General features: G+C 48.7%; 1 protein-coding gene across 1 annotated transcript in view; it reads left to right on the top strand.

Annotated features, from left to right (window-relative positions):
* Positions 1-49: 49 nt before the first annotated feature.
* The window catches only part of efl1 (elongation factor like GTPase 1), a 72,308-nt gene continuing 53,782 nt past the window's right edge, over positions 50-18,575 (top strand). Inside the window, exons 1-14 of the mRNA XM_026176958.2 lie at positions 50-1,625; positions 2,088-2,155; positions 2,235-2,319; positions 2,732-2,865; positions 3,823-3,960; positions 4,055-4,260; positions 4,949-5,072; positions 8,131-8,210; positions 8,415-8,551; positions 8,650-8,772; positions 9,495-9,594; positions 16,802-16,932; positions 17,123-17,286; positions 17,823-17,958. Of these exons, the coding sequence (XP_026032743.2) occupies positions 1,535-1,625; positions 2,088-2,155; positions 2,235-2,319; positions 2,732-2,865; positions 3,823-3,960; positions 4,055-4,260; positions 4,949-5,072; positions 8,131-8,210; positions 8,415-8,551; positions 8,650-8,772; positions 9,495-9,594; positions 16,802-16,932; positions 17,123-17,286; positions 17,823-17,958 (1,717 nt within the window). The 5' untranslated portion in view covers positions 50-1,534. The remainder of the gene's footprint in view (positions 1,626-2,087; positions 2,156-2,234; positions 2,320-2,731; positions 2,866-3,822; positions 3,961-4,054; positions 4,261-4,948; positions 5,073-8,130; positions 8,211-8,414; positions 8,552-8,649; positions 8,773-9,494; positions 9,595-16,801; positions 16,933-17,122; positions 17,287-17,822; positions 17,959-18,575) is intronic.

Raw genomic sequence — 18,575 nt, 5'->3', positions numbered from 1 at the left:
TGTGTTATGGAAAAGGGGGCTTTAAAGGAAACTTACACATTTCACTGGGAAAGGAACATAAAGGGGGGGGGCACAATTTGAGGCATCATCAACAGGTGTACACATGGTGTCAGAGGCTCACAACCCTCTGTGTGTGAGATAGAAACTTCTAATTCCTGATCATGTTTTGGGAGTAAAAGACGTTTTTGTTGGAAACAAAGAGAGACCCGCTCCTGTCTGAAAGTTTGGTGAATGTGAAGCTTTTAAAAAAAAAAAAAAAAAAATCCCAGCTCTTCTTCTTCACTTTTAAATTTTATTGCCCCCCCCCTCCTATGATATCTACAACGGCGCCTGCAGAGGTGAGTCTAGATGGTTTACACTGGTTATGACGTTTTTAGCCGTTATCATCATTGAAACCATTATCAGCTGGGTCATGACACATTCTGGGTGATACGTGAGTTAGAGCAAGAAGTGTGTTAAAAAAAACAGATTGTCCCAAATCAAGATTATATATTAACTGGTATCTACACACCACCAACATACGAGATAACTCACAGGAAGTGCCTCCAGCCGCTGATCATTGATATGTTTTGTGTCCGTGTTTATAATAATAGTCTGTAGTCAGCAGTATAAAAGAAGCAGTTATGTAATAAATGAAAAGTGATTTTAGAAATATCCCTGTGACTCTGCATTATTCTACCTATTCTGTGTTTTACATCATAATCAGTTCTTTATATAAGAACTTTTGGAAAAGTCGTATTTAAAAATGGGAATTTCTCAGATTTCTGGTGGCGGGGGTCGGGGCAAGCAGGGTTTTTTTTTTCTTTTCAGGTGAATTTCCATTTAGTGTCAGAATTAATTCTGAATGAATAAATACATTTTTAAATAATTAAATGAGTCAATAAAAGTTAGAAATAAATAATTTATTAAATGTTTTAAATTAAATGAATAGGCATTTAATTAATTATTGAAAGATTTAATTAATTAATTCCAATTCGAATTGATAAACGAAACATTTATTATTTAATGGCGTATTCAATCAATTCATTTTGTCACTCCTGGCCCTCCATACATCCTCCGTGACGTTTACATCCGTTTAAATGCTGACTTGGTTTGAGAGGCGGCGCGTGAACTCAGCGGCTCCAGGACGAAGCTCTTTTTTCCCCAAATGCTCCTGAACGCAGCTAGGACGCATGCCAATGGGCGTGGTTAAAGTGCAGCATCAACTTCCGGGAAAACAACGCGAGTCGGGTGTCCCCCACATGTTTGTAAGATGCGAGCTTTTCACGGCTCGGTTTGTGCGTTTGGCTTGATTTAGACTCCTGGGACGTCGCGTCGCTGCTTTAGAGCGGAAGTGTGCTCTTCCTCCTCTGAGGAGTTTGTGGTGGTTAGCCGCAGAGTTAGCGGCTCCTCCGCTGCCGGCTCTCATTCTCGTCACTCCGTGTTTCAGGGACTTATCTGACAGGTCCAACCGGTGACCGTTGGTCCGTCCGTGCTTTGGCGCTGTGGCTAACATCATTAGCAGGTGAAGGTGGGCTTGTTGTCGGTGTTCACGATGGGACACACCAGCCTGGAGAAGATCATCTCCCTGCAGAGAAACCCAGCCAACATCAGGAACCTGTGCATCCTGGCTCACGTTGATCACGGTGGGTCAAAGTTATTTAGCATTTATCTCAGTTCTCACGTGAGTCACTGTGGGAGGATAAACAAGCACAACGAGCCAAACTCGATCGAAGATTTAACTGAATTGCTGTTCGGCGGGACTGCCTAGCAGGTAGAGTATGAAGAAGGGGAGCTCTTTAATCGTTAGTGCCCAAGTAAATATTCGGCACACTTTATTTACTTACAGCCAGCTGCTGAGTGGCAGCCCCCCCCCCCACCACACACACACAGGGATGCAGGATTTGGCGTGATGTATAAAGTGACTGACATCGGCAGCATCACTGTGTTCTCATATCTAATTACAGCTATACTACTCAAGACTTTGAAGCTTTATTAACACTCACATTTTACAGATGTTCTGTATTCATTTATTTAAAAGTGTTAAACACTGATTCTGTTCCTGAGGGTTTCTGCCAGGATGTCTTTAAGTTTCTGCCTGTTTTCAGGTAAAACTACTCTGGCGGACTGCTTAGTGGCGAGTAATGGCATCATATCCAGTCGACTGGCGGGGAAGGTTAGTGACTGTTGGCTGCAGTTTCTTGGGCAGGTCGGAGCAGGTTTCTCACTCTTTCTTCTTTGCTGTATCTTCACAGCTGAGGTATCTGGACAGCCGGGAGGATGAACAGATCCGAGGAATCACCATGAAGTCCAGCGCCATCTCCCTGCACTACTCACACGGTAACGCTCCTTTGTTCGGCGGGGTTCACTTCACCTCGGGACTAACCCCGTGCTGTTCGTCCGACTGGCTCATGTATCTGTGTGCAGGGGGCGCTTCTGCATCCAGTGCATGTTCTCCCCGTGTGTGCGTGGGTTCTCTCCCACAGTCCAAACACATGCAGTTAGTGGCGGTGGGTTAACTGGTGATTCTAAACTGCCCACAGCTGTGAATGTGAGTGGTTGTCTGCGTGTTGTCCTCTGTGATGGTGGCGACCTGCTCAGGCTGTGCCCCGCCTCTCGCCCTATAACAGCTGTGATAGGCTCCAGAATTTAACTGTAAAAACGCCCCCGTGTGGTCGTCCTTCACCTGTGCTGGACGCTGATGTGTTGTTTGATGCTAACTGCCGTTCTGTGTTTGTGTGCCTCGTCTCAGGAGATCAGGAGTACTTGCTGAATCTGATCGACTCTCCGGGTCACGTCGACTTCTCCTCAGAAGTTTCCACCGCCGTCCGGCTGTGCGACGGAGCTGTTGTAGTTGTCGATGCGGTGGAGGGAGTGTGTCCGCAGGTAAACCTGCTACCTTGCTGTTTCAGAGATGCGCTTTAAGGACGAGAAATGTCATTTACTGTGGATTTGGTTTTCGGAAGTTCAAGGAGCTCAGAAAGAAAAGCGTCTGGACTTTCTTGAAGATGTTCCACCTCTCATCTGAGAAGCTTCTGTAAGAGCAGTTGGTGGAGAGGCCCAGATTTTCCCTAAGACGTCCTCTTAGGGATTTCTTATCCGTGACCCTCTTGGGACACATCCCCTTTAGGGCTTAAAAGTCTGGGACTCTCCGCCACCAGAGCGAGTTTTAGATTCTTGACTGGAGATTTGTGATTGGCTGAACCTCAGCCTCCTGAGATACTCACAGAGCCACTCAGGTCATCATCATAATGTAACAGAATAAGTGCCCATAAATACACGTTAGTGTGTAATTACATCTTCCAACAAGTTGATGCATTTTCATCAGCAGAACCGTGATCGCAGCGGGAGCCAGTTTTGGTGAAGCCGCCATGTTGAGTACAGGGACAGATGGACGTCAACGTTCTGCCCGGTCATGTTTTACACATGTGGCTGGAGACAGTCATCATACGGCTTATAAGTTACTTTAAATTTGAACATCACAGACAGCTTTCAGACTATATCCGACTATTTTTGCACATGTTCCGTTTTGTCCTTCTCCCACACACACCTCAATCATCATCCTGATCATCCCGCCTTCAGACATCACATGAGTCCAGCTGTGTTAGGTCCACTTTCCTGCTGGCTGACAGATGCTGACAGGGACTCCTCAGCAGTCCATCTCAGTATCGCTGTCATCAGAAGTGAGCTTCTCTGAGATCAGCAAGAAATGTGAATAAAACCAAACCGTCGTTATCGCCCTCTGCTGGTACTTCAGTACAGTTTCTGTGTTTATGACGCAGTCTTGATTTCTAACTAAGGTGTTTCACCACGAGCTCTCAAACGCAGGTGTGTGTGTGTCAGACCCAGGTTGTGCTGCGGCAGGCGTGGCTGGAGAACATCCGGCCGGTTCTGGTCATTAATAAGATTGATCGGCTCGTGGTGGAGCTGAAGCTAACGTCTCAGGAAGCTTACACTCACCTGAAGAAGATCCTGGAACAGGTGAGGACCCGGCTCTGTCAACCACATTTTACCGTCTCTAACCAACACCTGCTGAGTCGTACGCTTCGTGCACCGCCGTGATTTGTCCTTGCAGGTGAACGCCGTGACGGGAACTTTGTTCACATCTAAAGTTCTGGAGGAGCGAGCGGGGAAGGAGGAGAAAGAGGGCGAGAAGTCGAGCGGAGACCAGGTTTACGACTGGAGCGCTGGGCTCGAAGAGGTCGATGACTCCCACCTCTACTTTTCTCCCGACCAGGGAAACGTGGTGTTTGCCAGCGCCATCGACGGCTGGGGCTTCAGGTGAGGCGGCGTCGATTCACGGAGGGAGCAAAGCTTTGTTTGCAGGCTGCAGGACGCAGAACATGAACTGAAAGACTCCAGTGCCGCGGCTCAGCCGGCTCGTGAGGCCATGATATTCATGCTGGTGTAAATTAACTGACTTTTAGGGCCACAGTTTGGTTTGAGCACAGGCTTCGGTGCTGTTGGAGTTACAGATTATTCTGTGCAGAGAGACATGAGCCTTTAATGCAGATGTGCATATATAAGCATAATATACAGCAGTGCAGGAAGAGTCTTCATTAAAACCCTCACGCAGAATAAAGGTGCACGCAAACCAGACGGACAGGTGAGTGCGGTCAGGTTTGTTTCAGTCTAAACAGAAGCACCAGTTTAGTTTAGTAAGGCGAGTTGTGTGTGCACCCTGTGGGCTGGGTGCAGTTCAGGAAGATCATCCAGCAGATGGCGCCGTTCTTAAATGTAACATGAATACAGACCCAGCTGAGTGTTTGCCTTTCAAAGTAAAATACATTGACCAGATTTATAACTTTGCATGAATTTCAATATAAAATACAACTGTAACCCCGGGCTGATCAGCTCTGCTCAGCTGATCAGCCCGGGGTTAAAGTTCACGTCTGTGTCACTGTTAGCCTTGAACAAAGAAAAAAAAAAAAGCTTCTGGATGTTCATGGAGGCTGATTCTGTTTTCCAGCATCCAGCATTTTGCTCACATCTACAGCGAGAGGATGGGCATCAAGAAGGAGGTGCTACTGAAAACCCTGTGGGGAGATTTCTACCTCAGCATGAAAGCCAAGAGGATCATGAAAGGAGCTCAGGTGACACAGCTGGGAGGTTTATGTGGCGTAAGAATCGCGTCTGCAGTCAGAGCTTCCTGGGATGATAGTTTCTACAGAGCACCGCGGTGTTTGAGACCATGGTAAAGGTGACACGTTTCTGCACATGGACAGAAAAATGTCAGAGACAAGCGAGCACACTGCAGGAGTACAGGCAGCTACGCTTTGCCTCCATCTGAGGAAACGGCGTTCAGGTCATGAAATCATTGGCGAGCCAATAAAAGGCGAGAACAGTCAAAGCTGTCAGGTTTTATTTTAAGACCTTAAAGTCGTTAAGTTGCCCGTATCAGCTGGTCTTTGAGTCACAATTGATGAGACGAGCATAATAAAGCAGTTTAACATCAGCTGATGATGTTCTCCACATCACTGCAGCAGGGTTTAATTCATGTAAAACCTGAAACTGTCAAAGTCGGCATGTGTCTGTGCACCTCCTGCAGCAGCCTCACCTGTCAGACGTGCACACCTGAAAGGGAGCACAGACAGATGCAGTTAAAGTTGTGATGTAAAGGTTTCCAGTATAAAAACAATGAGAAGCTGAAGCCTTTGGTATCACCGTGTCGATGAGGTCGTTTGCATCTGTCATTCTAAACTGAGGCATCAACATTAAGCCAGGTGTTCAAAGTGGACTTTTATTCCCGAGACAAACGAGACTAAAAGCTTCAGGCAGGTTTAAGCTCAGCTTAACAGACGTGTTTGTACTCTGACACAGCAGGATCAGCGTGAATGCTAAACTACGTTTATGGCCTTCAAACCTGGACCCGGCCTGTCCACTTAAATGCGTCAATGTTTTATTTGGTGCGTCTCACGGTGAAGTTTAAAGTGCAGCAATTCAGACAAATAATCCACATTCAGGCCAAGTGGGCACACAGCAGCATTAAAAGGAGATTAACCCCAACTCCACCTAACCAGAGAACCCTGTGGGGGAGCCACACCCAGCAGCCTTTCTCACAGAGGCGGTCCCAGTACTCACCGAGCCGAGCACGCCGCAGTCGAGACCAACGAAGTCGCACTTTAAAAAGATTTGAGTCCAAAATGGCTCAGGCTGAGGAGGCAGCTTAAATAACCAAGACTCAACCTGCCCAGGTGAACGGCATCAGGGTGATAGGCTCCGCCCACCTCTACCCACAGCTAGCCTGCAGTGAAAATGACTCACTGATGGTATAATTACCTTTGGTGTTTTTATTCTTAGTGCCACCATCAGGTCACACTTCAGTGTTGTGCACATGCAAAGAAATAATAACTTAGAACTGTATTTATATTATTTTATTATATTGCACCTTAAACAGAGCAGGAAAATATTCATTCAATCATAAACTGACAGGTGCAGCCACGTTAAAGGCAGAAATTTATGAATCGAGGTGAAACTGGAAAAGGAAAGTTTTCAGTGAAGCATTAAAAGATCAGAGCAGAAGGTTTTTGTGCTGTTGGAGCATTTTAATGGCATCATGTGACCAATAATATCGCTGCTGTGAGGTCACTGCACTAACAGGCCGTCCAAGAAGGCGGAGCTTTGAGAGTGAAATTCAAGGATGTCATTTGGATGTCACCGAGCACTGACAGCAGGTCATCTGTGTCCGAGGTCCCGAACGAGCCATTAGGGGGAACTTCCTGGTATCTGGTGACGGCCACAGAGGTCGAATCACAAAAGTCGGTGATAGTGTTTTTGGATTTCTCCATCTTTTATATAAAGTGTGTGTTATGCTCTTCTGCTCCTGCACGGCGAGAGGCTGAAGTCCCGACTGACCCGGCATGTTTATTGGATTGGACCGGTACCGGCCATGTTTCCCAGCAGACGCTCGGCTGCTGCCCCCCCCCCCCCGGGCCCTGAATGAGGAGTGTTTTGGTGTGTTTCTGTCTGGCCAGCGCTGCAGCCGTCAGGGGCGAGCGGAGGAGGCGTCAGTGCCTGCAAAACAGAGCAGCGATGGAGGGGCTGACCTCTTATTCATGCTCGCTCGTCATTCACAGGCACGCCGGCCCGTGAATGACACGGTGAGGCTTTTTAGCAGCACACTCACAGGATGGGGATGAGCTGTGTGGGCTGACCTTCTGAATCGCAGCTGGATGCAGTCGCTGTGTGTCTGCAGAAAAACGTCCTCTGTCCTGTGTCTTGGGTGTTTTTTCCCTCTTTTCATGGATATGTCACCTCATGTTTTAGTGTTGTGTGTGTTTACAGCTCACACAGGCTTCAGTGTGCTCACCTGTTGATGTTCCTGGTAAAAGCTGGATTTCAGCAGAAGTAGATGAGAAGTGTTGCATCAGTGAGCTTCTCTGATGTTACTTTGTTCATTCGTCAAATATAGAATGAAAAGAGCACAAACATGTTACCTGAATAACGACATGAAGTCAGTGAATATTAGTTTAAAGGTGGAGTCGTGCAGTGTTTATGGTGAATGCAGTCAAAGTGGACTTTGCAGGTCCCTGCATTCTGTCTAGTGTCCAGCAGGGGGCAAGTCCTCTGATCGTGCTCTCTGATTACAGTAAACACTTTACAGTTTATGGTCTCATTTGCTAGTTTGAAGTCTTGTTGAATAAAACAAGATGCTCCTGTTTGAAATGATGCTCACAGAGAGTAAAGCGGACAATAAATCAGGTCGTGGTCATGAGCCGGCCTCCGGGCTTCAGGAACCCGTTTGCTGATGCGTGCAGCACGCCATGTTGGCCTTTTAGATTCCTGCACCTCAGACGGTCCACACTCACAGGCTGAGGTGCTCCTGTATTAATGATCCATTTCATAGGGAAGGTTTCAAAGCTGCCCCAGACACCAGTGCAGAAATCACGTAGTGGGCAGGAAGCACGATGGCCAGCATCCAATAATAAAACCAAAAGAGCAAAAACAGAAAACCTTCAAAATAAATCAGGAAGTAAAGACGCACAGAGCCCGAGAAAAAACTCACAATGAAAAAGTCTGATGTGGCAAATCCAGCAAACGTCCTGAATGGTTCTGGTTCCAGGAGGTCTTTGCTCCTCTGCTTTGTTTCTCGTAGGAAAACGATTCCTTGCACTGATCAGATTTTCTCCTCCATGTGCGACGTCCCTGCAGGCCAAAGGAAAGAAGCCGCTGTTCGTGCAGCTCGTGCTGGATAACATTTGGAGCTTATATGATGCGGTCGTCATCAGGAGGTTGGTTAACTTTTATTATTTCAGTAAAATAAGTTTTTATGAATAACCTTCTAAGAAACACGAGGAGGCAGCGATGTTCCACAGACTGTTCTCAGCTGCCAGGACGTTTCCACACAGAAGCTGTGATGTTCTCAGGACAGGTGGGAACGCGTTCCCGACCCCGCGGCCGTAATGGAAGAACTTTCTCTTTATTTAAATCCCCAGAGACAAGGAGAAGGTGGAGAAGGTGGTGACGTCACTCGGGGTAAAGGTGATGGCCAGAGACTCGCGTCACTCCGACCCCAAAGTCCTCCTGTCTGCCATCTGCAGCCAGTGGTTACCCGTTTCCCAGGCCGTCCTTTGTATCCTTTGTCCTGTGAGGTGAGCGCGTCCCTCGGCAGGACGCCAGCACGACATCTTTGTCCCGCCTGTCCTTGGTGATCTTTAACACGCGCTGCAGCCATGGTGTGTGAGAAGCTCCCCAGCCCGTTAGAGATGGCGGCCGAGAGGGTGGAGAAGCTGATGAGCGTGGGAGCACGCCGCTTTGACTCGCTGCCCGAGCAGACGCAACACCTGAAAACAGGTATGCACGCACACGCACACGCAGTATTTGTTTGGGATTTCTAACCAATGACAGGAGCTCTTTTGTGAGCATGCTTCTGCACGTCCCAATCATCTGTGCAGATCGATGGTGACTCCTCCTCTGGCTCGTGTAGCTCTGAGCGAATCAGGACTGCTGACACCATATCAGCTGTTTTGCTGGCCCCGCCCTGAGGAGTCGCCGTCTTCTTACTAACCTCCTGCTCAAACACATTTTTATAGATTTGTTTTTACTTTCTTTTATATTTTTGCCTCTTTTCGCTGTCGCCTCGTCCTGGTCGTATTCAGCCTCACGTTGGTATCAAACAGGAAGCACAGCCTTCAGATCCTGCATCAGCTGATTTCATTTGCCTGACTTTGTTTAAGGCTGCGTTGTGGTCGGCTTCAGACGCTTCAGACTAATCTGACATTCGGCGGAGCCTCGTCATGCAGTCTGTGATCACAGCTCCTTAATAATCACCATTAGATGCTTAAAATCAGTAATTATAAAGAGTTATTGTTGAACCCACTGATAGCAGCTGTTTGCAGTGACCTGTCAGTGACCGTGTGGTGGGTCAGTGGCGTTAACGTCTCGCAGTGATCATCAGGGCGCTGTAACGTCGGGGGTGTGGTCTGTTTGGATTTGGTGTTGTTGTTGAAGCAGCTCGCTGTTTTCAGCTGTCGCTGTGTGTTTGACTCTTTTCCTTCATTCCTGGTGTTTCCCAGCATTCCTGCAGTGTTCGAGTGAGGAAAACGCTCCTGTCATCGTCTTCGTGTCCAAGATGTTTGCCGTGGACGCCAAGGCCCTTCCTCAGCACAGACAGAGGTAGCTGTGTGTCTGTGTGTGTTCATGCAGGGGTGTGTTACTGAAAGTAAAACAGTACTTATTTAGTCAAAGCTCTCACCAAGAAGCTTTATGCGTCCTCACCATCAGAAGAATTTCAGCCTGTGGCCTTTTAGCTTCAGCACTTTACTTGGTGCTGACCTCGAGTGCTGCAGTCTCATTGCCTTTGAAACGGCTGCTTCAACGTTGCAGAGCAGGTGTGAGCCGCTGCTCGCTCGCTCGGCTAGTCGCTGTCTTTAAGACGTATTTGGTGCATCAAGCGGCTCCTGTTTTATTTCCGAGGCGTCGCCACAGCAGAAATGCGTCCTGATGTAAGCCTGAGTGTCTCCGCTGCACAGCGATAAACTCTCAGTAACACGGGGTCAGTCGATGAGTTTGCAGGTCAGTCGGGTCAAGCTGCCGTTTCCATGCAGCCTGTGGAAACAGTGCGAAAACATTTGATGCAGTCTCTGGGCAGTCGTTTGTGTTGGCACCACGAGTATCACAGTACTCCGACCTCTGACCTCAAATTAAAGGCGTGAAAGGTCAGGTATTCATAAAATGTCTTTTATTTTTAAAACTCTGCTGCTTTTGTTTCTGACGGCAACATCAAGGAAACGATGCTGATATATGAGGATCCTGGATGTCACGTCTCACCCTCCCACATGTCTGTGATTTATGACTTAAATATTAATATTAAAGAGCTTGGAAAGAAAAACTCAAGCAATTCCTTGAATTCAAGGAACTTAAGGAGGTTCCAAACTCCTATGTCAGTAATTATTATTTATTAATGTTTTCTGTTTGTGTGTGTGTGTGTGTGTGTGAGTGTGTGTGTGTGTGTGTGTGTGTGTGTGTGTGTGTGTGTGTGAGTGTGTGTGTGTGTGTGTGTGTGTGTGTGTGTGTGTGTGTGTGTGTGTGTGTGTGTGTGTGAGTGTATTCATATCTTTGTGGGGACCAAAAATTGAAAGTTTACCAAACTGGTGGGGACCAAAATGCCCGTCCCCACGAGTTTGGAGGCATGTTTGAGACTCAAAATGTGTTTGTGGTGTCAGGATTACAGGTCGTGGTTGGGGCCAGGGAAGCATTATGTCCCTGACATGTCCTCACTATGATATGAAAACGAGTGTGTGTGCGTGTAGCCAGTAGGTGGCGCTGCTGTCGCGCCTCGTGGATGTTTGGTGTCTGGACGAAGGCCCACTGTCTGTATTTTGAGGATCATAAATGCGTCTCCTGAAACACAGCTGATTATTTTTGCTGTTTATTGTGAAATCAGTTCCTGTAGCACACAGTCAGAGATGAAAATACTTCCTGTGAAAGCAGAAGCGCGTAATGACACGAGGAAATGTGTTTCCTTGTAAAACATCCATCATCTGGAAACTGCTCTGTTTTAGCTGCACGTATATTATCAGAGAGGAGTGAACGGTTCCCGTGCTGGAGGCAGAAGCTAGCGTCAGAGCGTGCTGTGCCTGGCTTCCTGCGGTGCCCTCTGCGTCGCTGGAGCACCTTTACCTCCAGTTTGTCTCTTACTCCAGGAGGGTTGGTGGTAGGACACAGCTGTTGGCCCTCTCCCATCCGTGCGTCCTTCTCGGAGGTGAACTGAGGGTAAACCACAAACCCCCCAACAGCCAGTGATGGATGGAGCCGTCCTGGCCTATCCTGGCCCGCCTGTCTCTTCTTAGGACGCGAGCGCGCTTTAACATCACACAGCTCCCTTCCTCCATGTCTGGCCCATTAATCTAAGCCCGGTGTCACCGAATCTGTCTTCAAGCCCTTTATGAAGATGGGAGACAAGGTCTTCGACTTCCTGCAGCGAGATGAATAGCGAAGCTGTGTTCGAGCTTGAAAGGCTAGGATGACGAGTTGCAGCGTGGAGTGGATCGCTGCCACGGCTCATTGGAAGCAGATGCTTACAGGAGGCTTGGATTGATGTCGAGGAGTCATTACAGCGTTGGTCCCAGTGTTGGTTTAATGGCCTGGCCTGCGGAGCATGTGTGTAAGCCATTAATGGGCCAGAGTGAACTCGTTGTCTTCGCTCTGCCTCATTGTGCACTGCTGACTGATCTGCATTCGCTCAGTTGTGGCAAAGCTGTAAAAAGCTCTAATGCGATGTTGTGAACTCCATTACAGTGTTCCTCGACTAATAATCGTAGCAGCTAACCAGTGTGACACGAAGACGCTCCACACATTCCTGTTTATTAGCTTGGGTGTCGGGTCATTTGGACGGTCAGAAACGAGCGGGCTCGCGCGGTTGTTCAACTGCCCCGCAGGACGTGATGATGCGATGACGTTTGGCTGCTCCGGAGTCGTTTTATGCCACAGAGTAGCTTTGACTGCAGGAGGTTTCCAGTTGAGTTCAGGATGATTTTGCATTTTGGGCCTGAACGTTCGCTTCGAGCGCTTCCAGGGTCACGGGAGCCCTCCCCAGCCGCACACAGACACACACTCCCAGCTTTGGCTGTGGCCAGATGTTGGATTAGAACCCCGGACCGTCTTGCTGTGAGGCAACGGTGCTGACCGCTGCACCACCGTGCCTTCTGTTATTACGTTCAACACGTTCTAGTTTTCAATTTTAATCCCTTCTCTTCATCACGGTTTGTGATTTCAGCTTGGATCGATCCTGCCACGTGATTGGCTGATGTTGTTGTTAGCTGCGTTGCATTAATGTGGAAATCGTGGGTCGATGTTAATGTTTAAAATAGTTGATTCTGATCAGTCGACCCAGAGGATCACCAGCAGCCACTCGCAGCTTTGTTCTTCCACCTCATCCTCAGAGGGTTTAATGATGGGGTCTCCACCAGTCTGAGCTCCATCAGCCGAGTGTATTTTGGGGTTGTGAGCATATAGCATACAGCATATGCTCCATTCCTCCGCCTCTGTTTTCATCTTCTTGATCTGCAGCGTTTCTGATGCAGAGATTCAGCCTCAGCTCTCAGCTTCCTGTCACAGTTCTGATCCTAATTGCAAACTGTAGCAGTGCACTTCCAGTGGCAAGCAGAGGAAAGGAGATATAGACAAGCTGTCAGAGGAGGCATGGAGGATGAGGACTAGGAGGTATGTGAAAGAGAGAGAAGGAAGGAAGGAAAGGCCATCTGATATTGTGAGGCTGGAAGGAAAAACCTGTCTAAAGTCCCGGCTAATGAGCTGCGGGAGCTTCTTTCCTCTTTGCCTGCAGCAGGCGTGCATCCTCTCTGCTGACATCTGTGTGGCGGCTGACGGCGCCTCATAAACATGTTGTTCGTCACCAACACTCAGGTCCTGGCGCTGTGGGTCACCTCCGACCCAAAATCAGTGAAGTCTTTGACACGAAAAGTTCTGAAACACGGAAAACAAACGACTGAGGCGTCTGACTCTCAGACTACGACACGTTACTTTATGCCAAATAAAAATAGAAGCAGTTACTGTGAATTATCGGCCCATCGCAGCCCTGATGACTGAGGGCCGCTGACGATTCATGTTCATCCAGGACTGCAGGAAAAGAATTCATCTGTAAGGGAAACGACCTCGAGCGGTCGACTCCGGCGAGTGAAAAAAGCATCTGATAACTCATTAAAGGCTTACCTGTAAAAACCCTTAACATTAATTATTGTTGGATCCTGACTGAGGCGGCAGCTTTAAATCATTAACGGAGTCGCTGCTGCGCTGCCACTTGTCTAATTCGCACACAGCGCTTCCCTCAAAGTGGAGACGCGCGTCTCAACAGGTACTGATGCACTCAGAGCGAGGACAACGATCCCCCGTCGCACCCGCGCGTCTTTTTGCTCATCTCGAGGTCCCAGTGGCCAACCCGCTCGCTTCTGTGAAATTCAGGACTGTGATTGGACAGAAGCATTTACAACACAGAGCAGAGGCAGAGACGGCTCGGTGGCTTCACCTTGTTTAGTGTCAGGTGCGAGGGACGGGCGCAGAGCTCAGGTGCAACGAGCTGCTGAGAATCTGGTAAAAATTGTTAATAAATGCTGAAAATGTGGATTTTTGGACCAGAACTTGAGATGAGGAGGAAATGAGTTCAGGTTTGAAGCGTCACTACTGGCTAACAATGTGCACAGACATGGCGACATAGCGAGGGCGTGACCTGCAGCGTCCTGCAGCACGCCCAAAGCTCACGGTTCTTTTTCTCAAATGCTGCATGCATGAAATGTGAAATGCGTAAGTCTGCCATGCGGCTGCTGTTGCAACTGGAACGACACCGGTGACAGTGCAGACACTAAAATGATAAAGATTCCTGACATGTTTTTATGCATAAAAGTTGATGAATTTGTTGAATTTCTTCCTATTTCGACTCTTTGCAACACCAGTAAGAGAAAGTCTCACATGTCGGACATGAGCTGCAGCTTTTTCCCAAAGAGCTGTGACATCACGTCCTGTCATCGCACCTCAGCAGATTCGCTGCGAGCCACTGCGTGCTAGTCCAATCAGTGATGGCTGAAAGTCATGTTCATTAAAAAAGACAAACAGTGCTGCGCAGCAGGTCTGATCAGGGTCAGAATATCTGGACTCGCGTGATCTGATCCGACCTGACCGCTCACGCTTTGTGGCTCCTTAAACTGTGGACAAAGAAAACTCAAGTTTACTGTCACAACTTCCTGCCACAAGAGCTTTCTACGCCGTGGTTGCTGTTGAGAAAAACCCTGCAGTGTATATATGTGGAGTCCATAGCAGGGGCAGTCGGCATAAAATCTGTGCCGGATCAGATTTCTGCCTAGGATTGGTCGAGGCCCGGGGTAGCACTGACCGCCACTGTGCCGTTGGCCAACAGGTAGCAGTGGAAACGCTGTAGATCTCACCCTGGGTCAGCACACCTGAATCACATGATTAGTTCATTACCAGGCCTCTGGAGAACTTCAAGACATGTTGAGGTCATTTAGCCATTTACATCAGCTGTGTTGGATCAAGGACACATCTAAACCTGCAGGACACCGGCCCTCCAGGCCTGGAGTTGGACACCCCTGACATGCAGGGACTGTGCCGGGTCACGGCCCTCGGTCTTCACATATCTTAACAATTGGGGCGATCGTGGCTCAAGAGTTGGGAGTTCGTCTTGTAATCGAAAGGTTGCCGGTTCGAGCCCCGGCTTGGACAGTCTCGGTCGTTGTGTCCTTGGGCAATCGTTACTGAGTGTCCTTGCCTACTGGTGGTGGTCAGAGGGCCCGGTGGCGCCAGTGTCCGGCAGCCTCGCCTCTGTCAGTGCGTCCCAGGGCAGCTGTGTGTGAACGGGTGGATGACTGGATGTGTAAAGCGCTTTGGGTTCTTAGGGACTAAGTAAAGCGCCATACAGATACAGGCCATTTACCATTTACTCGTCTAAATCCTCCATCCAGCTAAACAGCGGGCTCTGAGCTTTATTTAGCCTTTAACTTACTCACTATGCAGCTTTCATGCAAATGTCAGAGCAGATATCATCAGAGTCACCACCGAGTTTCATTTTCGTTCGCTGGAGCCAGAGTAGAAGACATCTCCAATAAAAATCCTTCAGCAGTAAAAAGCGGTGAAGTGTGCTTTGCAGACAGATTTAATATCAATACATTGTTTAATTTTCCAGCACGCTTTTTTCCTCCGTCTTCACAATGGGAAAAGGTCTGCTCGTGGTCGCGATCATCCAGCCTCAGTGTTTGGAAGCCATTACTTCATAACCGCAGCAGGCGGGGCCAGAGCCCCGGTCCTGGCGTTCCCATTATTACCAGTGAGCGACTGATTTGACCTCCTGTGGAAAAGTGAAGTCCGTAACGCGGTGCACAGCTGTGTTTATTTCAGCGTTTGATGTAAACGCGGCATTAAAGGGGAAACCTCCGCTTAAACATCTGTTGGCTGCTTTGTCCTTTTCGGGGGAAATAATGCGAAGCTGACTCGTGCGGCTTTAAGCTGAAAGTCACTCTGAGCCCATTTGTTCTTACGGCCGGGCCGTCTTCCAGTGGGGCCGGCTCTTTTGTGGTTTCCTGCTACAATCCTGAATTCGGGCCGCGGCCCCGTTTATATCCAATTTATGCTAAAGAGAGGTGCAATCAGTCTCAGTGAGTCTGCAGGGCTGCCGCTGTTGTCAGGGGCAAATTATGGGCTGTTTAAAGTGGTTTGTCATCACGGAGCTGAACTCTGTGCTGCATGCCGTCACTCGGGCCTATTGTGAGCAGCTGTGTTGCTATAGTCACTGTGGTCTTTTTGAAGAGGGCATGCACATGCATACACGGGCTAACACGCCAACCGCACAGCGTGCACACACACGCACACACACTCATGCAGGAAAACTAATGCAGGGATAATTATGTTCTGTTTTTACAGCTTAAACTCTCCTATCGGAGGAATTTGAAGTCTGTTTCTGAACAGAAGGTTTCAGGTGCTGACAGGAGCCCCGATGCTGCCTCTCAGACCTGCTCCCAGAACCGATCCATAAACATCAAAAACCTGTTCAGGATCATCTCCTGCTGCACCTCTGACCGGCTTCTAGCTCGGCTGCAGAGCACGCCTGATCCTAATCCTTCACCTTGATTTTCAGTTCTGGGAAGTGGGTTGTGTGCAGGCGGGAGCGTCAGGAGCGACTCGTTGCCTTCGGGGTTGGAAACTGTGGATCCTCTCAGCAACGATCCAGCACTCGAAGGCCGCGGCGGCTTAAGAGAGAAGTCGTTTGCATAAGTTTAGGTGGTGGGATCTGAGAGGATGGGTTGGAATCATCAGCTTCTCCGATGATGCCAGTTTAATTCAATTCAGTTTTATTTACACAGCAAATCACAGCAACAGTCGCCTCAAAGCGCTTCATACTGTAAGGTCGACCCTACAGTAAGACATACAGAGAAAAACACAACAATCATATGACCCCCTATGAACAAGCACTTTGGCGACAGTGGGAAGGAAAAACTCCCTTTTAACAGGAAGAAACCTCCAGCAGAACCAGGCTCAGGGAGGGGCGGGGCCATCTGCTGTGACCTGTTGGGGTGAGAGAAGGAAGACACTTTTAGATTCCTGTTCCCGGATCTCACCCTGCACGGTCCCGCATCAGTCCAAACGTCCAGTGGAATTTTTAAAGCATATATTTGGGGACAGACAGTTTTCTTGGTTCAGGATTATTCCACATGTATCACAGTAAATAATCATCATCATTTATGAATCATTTACAGACGCAGAAGGCTTTCTCCTTATGTTTTGGGCGAGTAAAATGAAACATTTAAACATATAGTGACGTAGTGGAGCGTCTCCAGCTCTGATGGACTCTTGTGTTCAGGCCTCTGACTCAGGAGGAGATCGCCGAGCGCAGGGAGCAGGCGAGACGGCGACACGCTGACAGGATGGCAGCGGAGAGCCACCGAGAGCCCTCCCACTCTGAGAGCGTGTCACCTGCAGGACTCTGCACAGGTGAGCTCGTCTCAGTGACTCGTTTCACTCGCTCATCTTTATTAATGTGTCTGAACACAGCTGATGCTCAGTGGTGCTTCAGTGGTTTCAGTGCAGACACACAAACACAGACTCACAAGCTGAAAACATGTCCGCCACGCTGTCACCATAAATCTGCAGCGTACAAGATCTGATCTCGTTTCTCTCTCAGCGAACATGGAGAACCTGACGCTGAAAGACTCGAAGCCAGAGGAGGAAGAGGAGGCGAAGGAGACCTTCGTGGCGTTTGCTCGCGTCTACAGCGGGGTGGTCAGGAAAGGACAGAGAGTATTCGTGCTGGGACCGAAGTACGACCCCGCCCAGAGCCTGAGCACGGTAAGCCCCCCGCTCGCCTGCTGCAGCTTGTGTTCGCGGGACGTTGGACCGTCTCGTCCCGCTGCTGTAGCTGCTTCGATCCTGCCTTCACTTCAGTTTTGTGTTCGCACACTTCCTCCCAGCACAGCTGATGTGATGCAGGCTGACAGGTAGTGTGAATCCACGTCCCTGTGACTGACGGCAGGTTCCTCCGCTCGGCCTCATGTGTTCATCATTTATCTTCAGCCTCACAGAGGAATATCTGGTTAGCATTGAGTGAACAGCGACTCGAGCTTTTAATGTCTTAACAGCAAACTGTGAACGACTCTGTGTCACCGTGAGGACCGTGAAGTTTTAACATGGGAGTCTATGGGGACAGCTCCCTGCTGGAGCCTCTAGTGGATCATAGTGGAACTGCAGCTTGTGTAAAACACATTATAAATCCTAAAGCTGTTCAATGCACTGCTTCCTGTGTGCTTTGCAGGAATCATGTGAGTAACCTAAGTTTCTCTCCCCTGTGAGTCTCAGTAACGATGCTCTCGTCTCCCCTCTGTCAGCTGCCGGAGGGATGCAGCGCTTCGGACGACGTGTCTGAGATTCCTCACCTGTCCCGTTGCTCCATGGAAAACCTCTACCTGCTGATGGGCAGAGAGCTAGAAGAGCTGCAGGAAGTCCCCGCCGGAAATGTCCTCGGTAAATCTGTCTCTTTGTTTTTGTCGTCGCCTCGCTGCAGCTGTTGTTCGGTGACGTCCTGGGCTCTAAGCCGTCTGACACACACGAGGTTCTCGTTAATAAAGTTGGATTAATGGCCGACCTGCGGGAGCGTTTGGGGCTTTCTCTGAGGTAGACGTCGTCGAGTTTTCCCTTTGATGTCGTTGGGTTTGTGGTACCGAAAGGGACTGAATCACTCCTGAGTCATGATGAACAGAAGTGTTACAATACAAAGCTGTTTGATTTAACAAAAAGGGGCAGAGGTACCAGAGTGTGTATAGAAATGAATCAGTGACTCACAAAGAGCTATTCAGAAACAGCCAATCACAGAGCTTCGAATCCTTCGTGTGCCTCTAACACTGAGCTGAAAGTGCAGAGATGATTTTATTCACTGTATCAATCATGGATCATAGTAGGGAAATCGTTGTGAAGCACAGAAGCTGTGGTAGAGGCGAGCGAGAGCAGGTAAGTACACGACAGGCTCCTTCTTTCAGGTTTGACTGATCCAGCTTTCATTTGTTCTGTGTGGGCGCCCCCACATGAGACGCTTTAATGGCTGATGTTGAAGTAGTTGCAGTGAGCATCTGATTGGCCAGAGG

The sequence above is a fragment of the Astatotilapia calliptera genome, chromosome 1 (genome assembly GCF_964374335.1).
Source record: "Astatotilapia calliptera chromosome 1, fAstCal68.1, whole genome shotgun sequence".
NCBI lineage: Eukaryota > Metazoa > Chordata > Actinopteri > Cichliformes > Cichlidae > Astatotilapia > Astatotilapia calliptera.
This window is presented reverse-complemented; position numbering and strand designations above follow the sequence as displayed.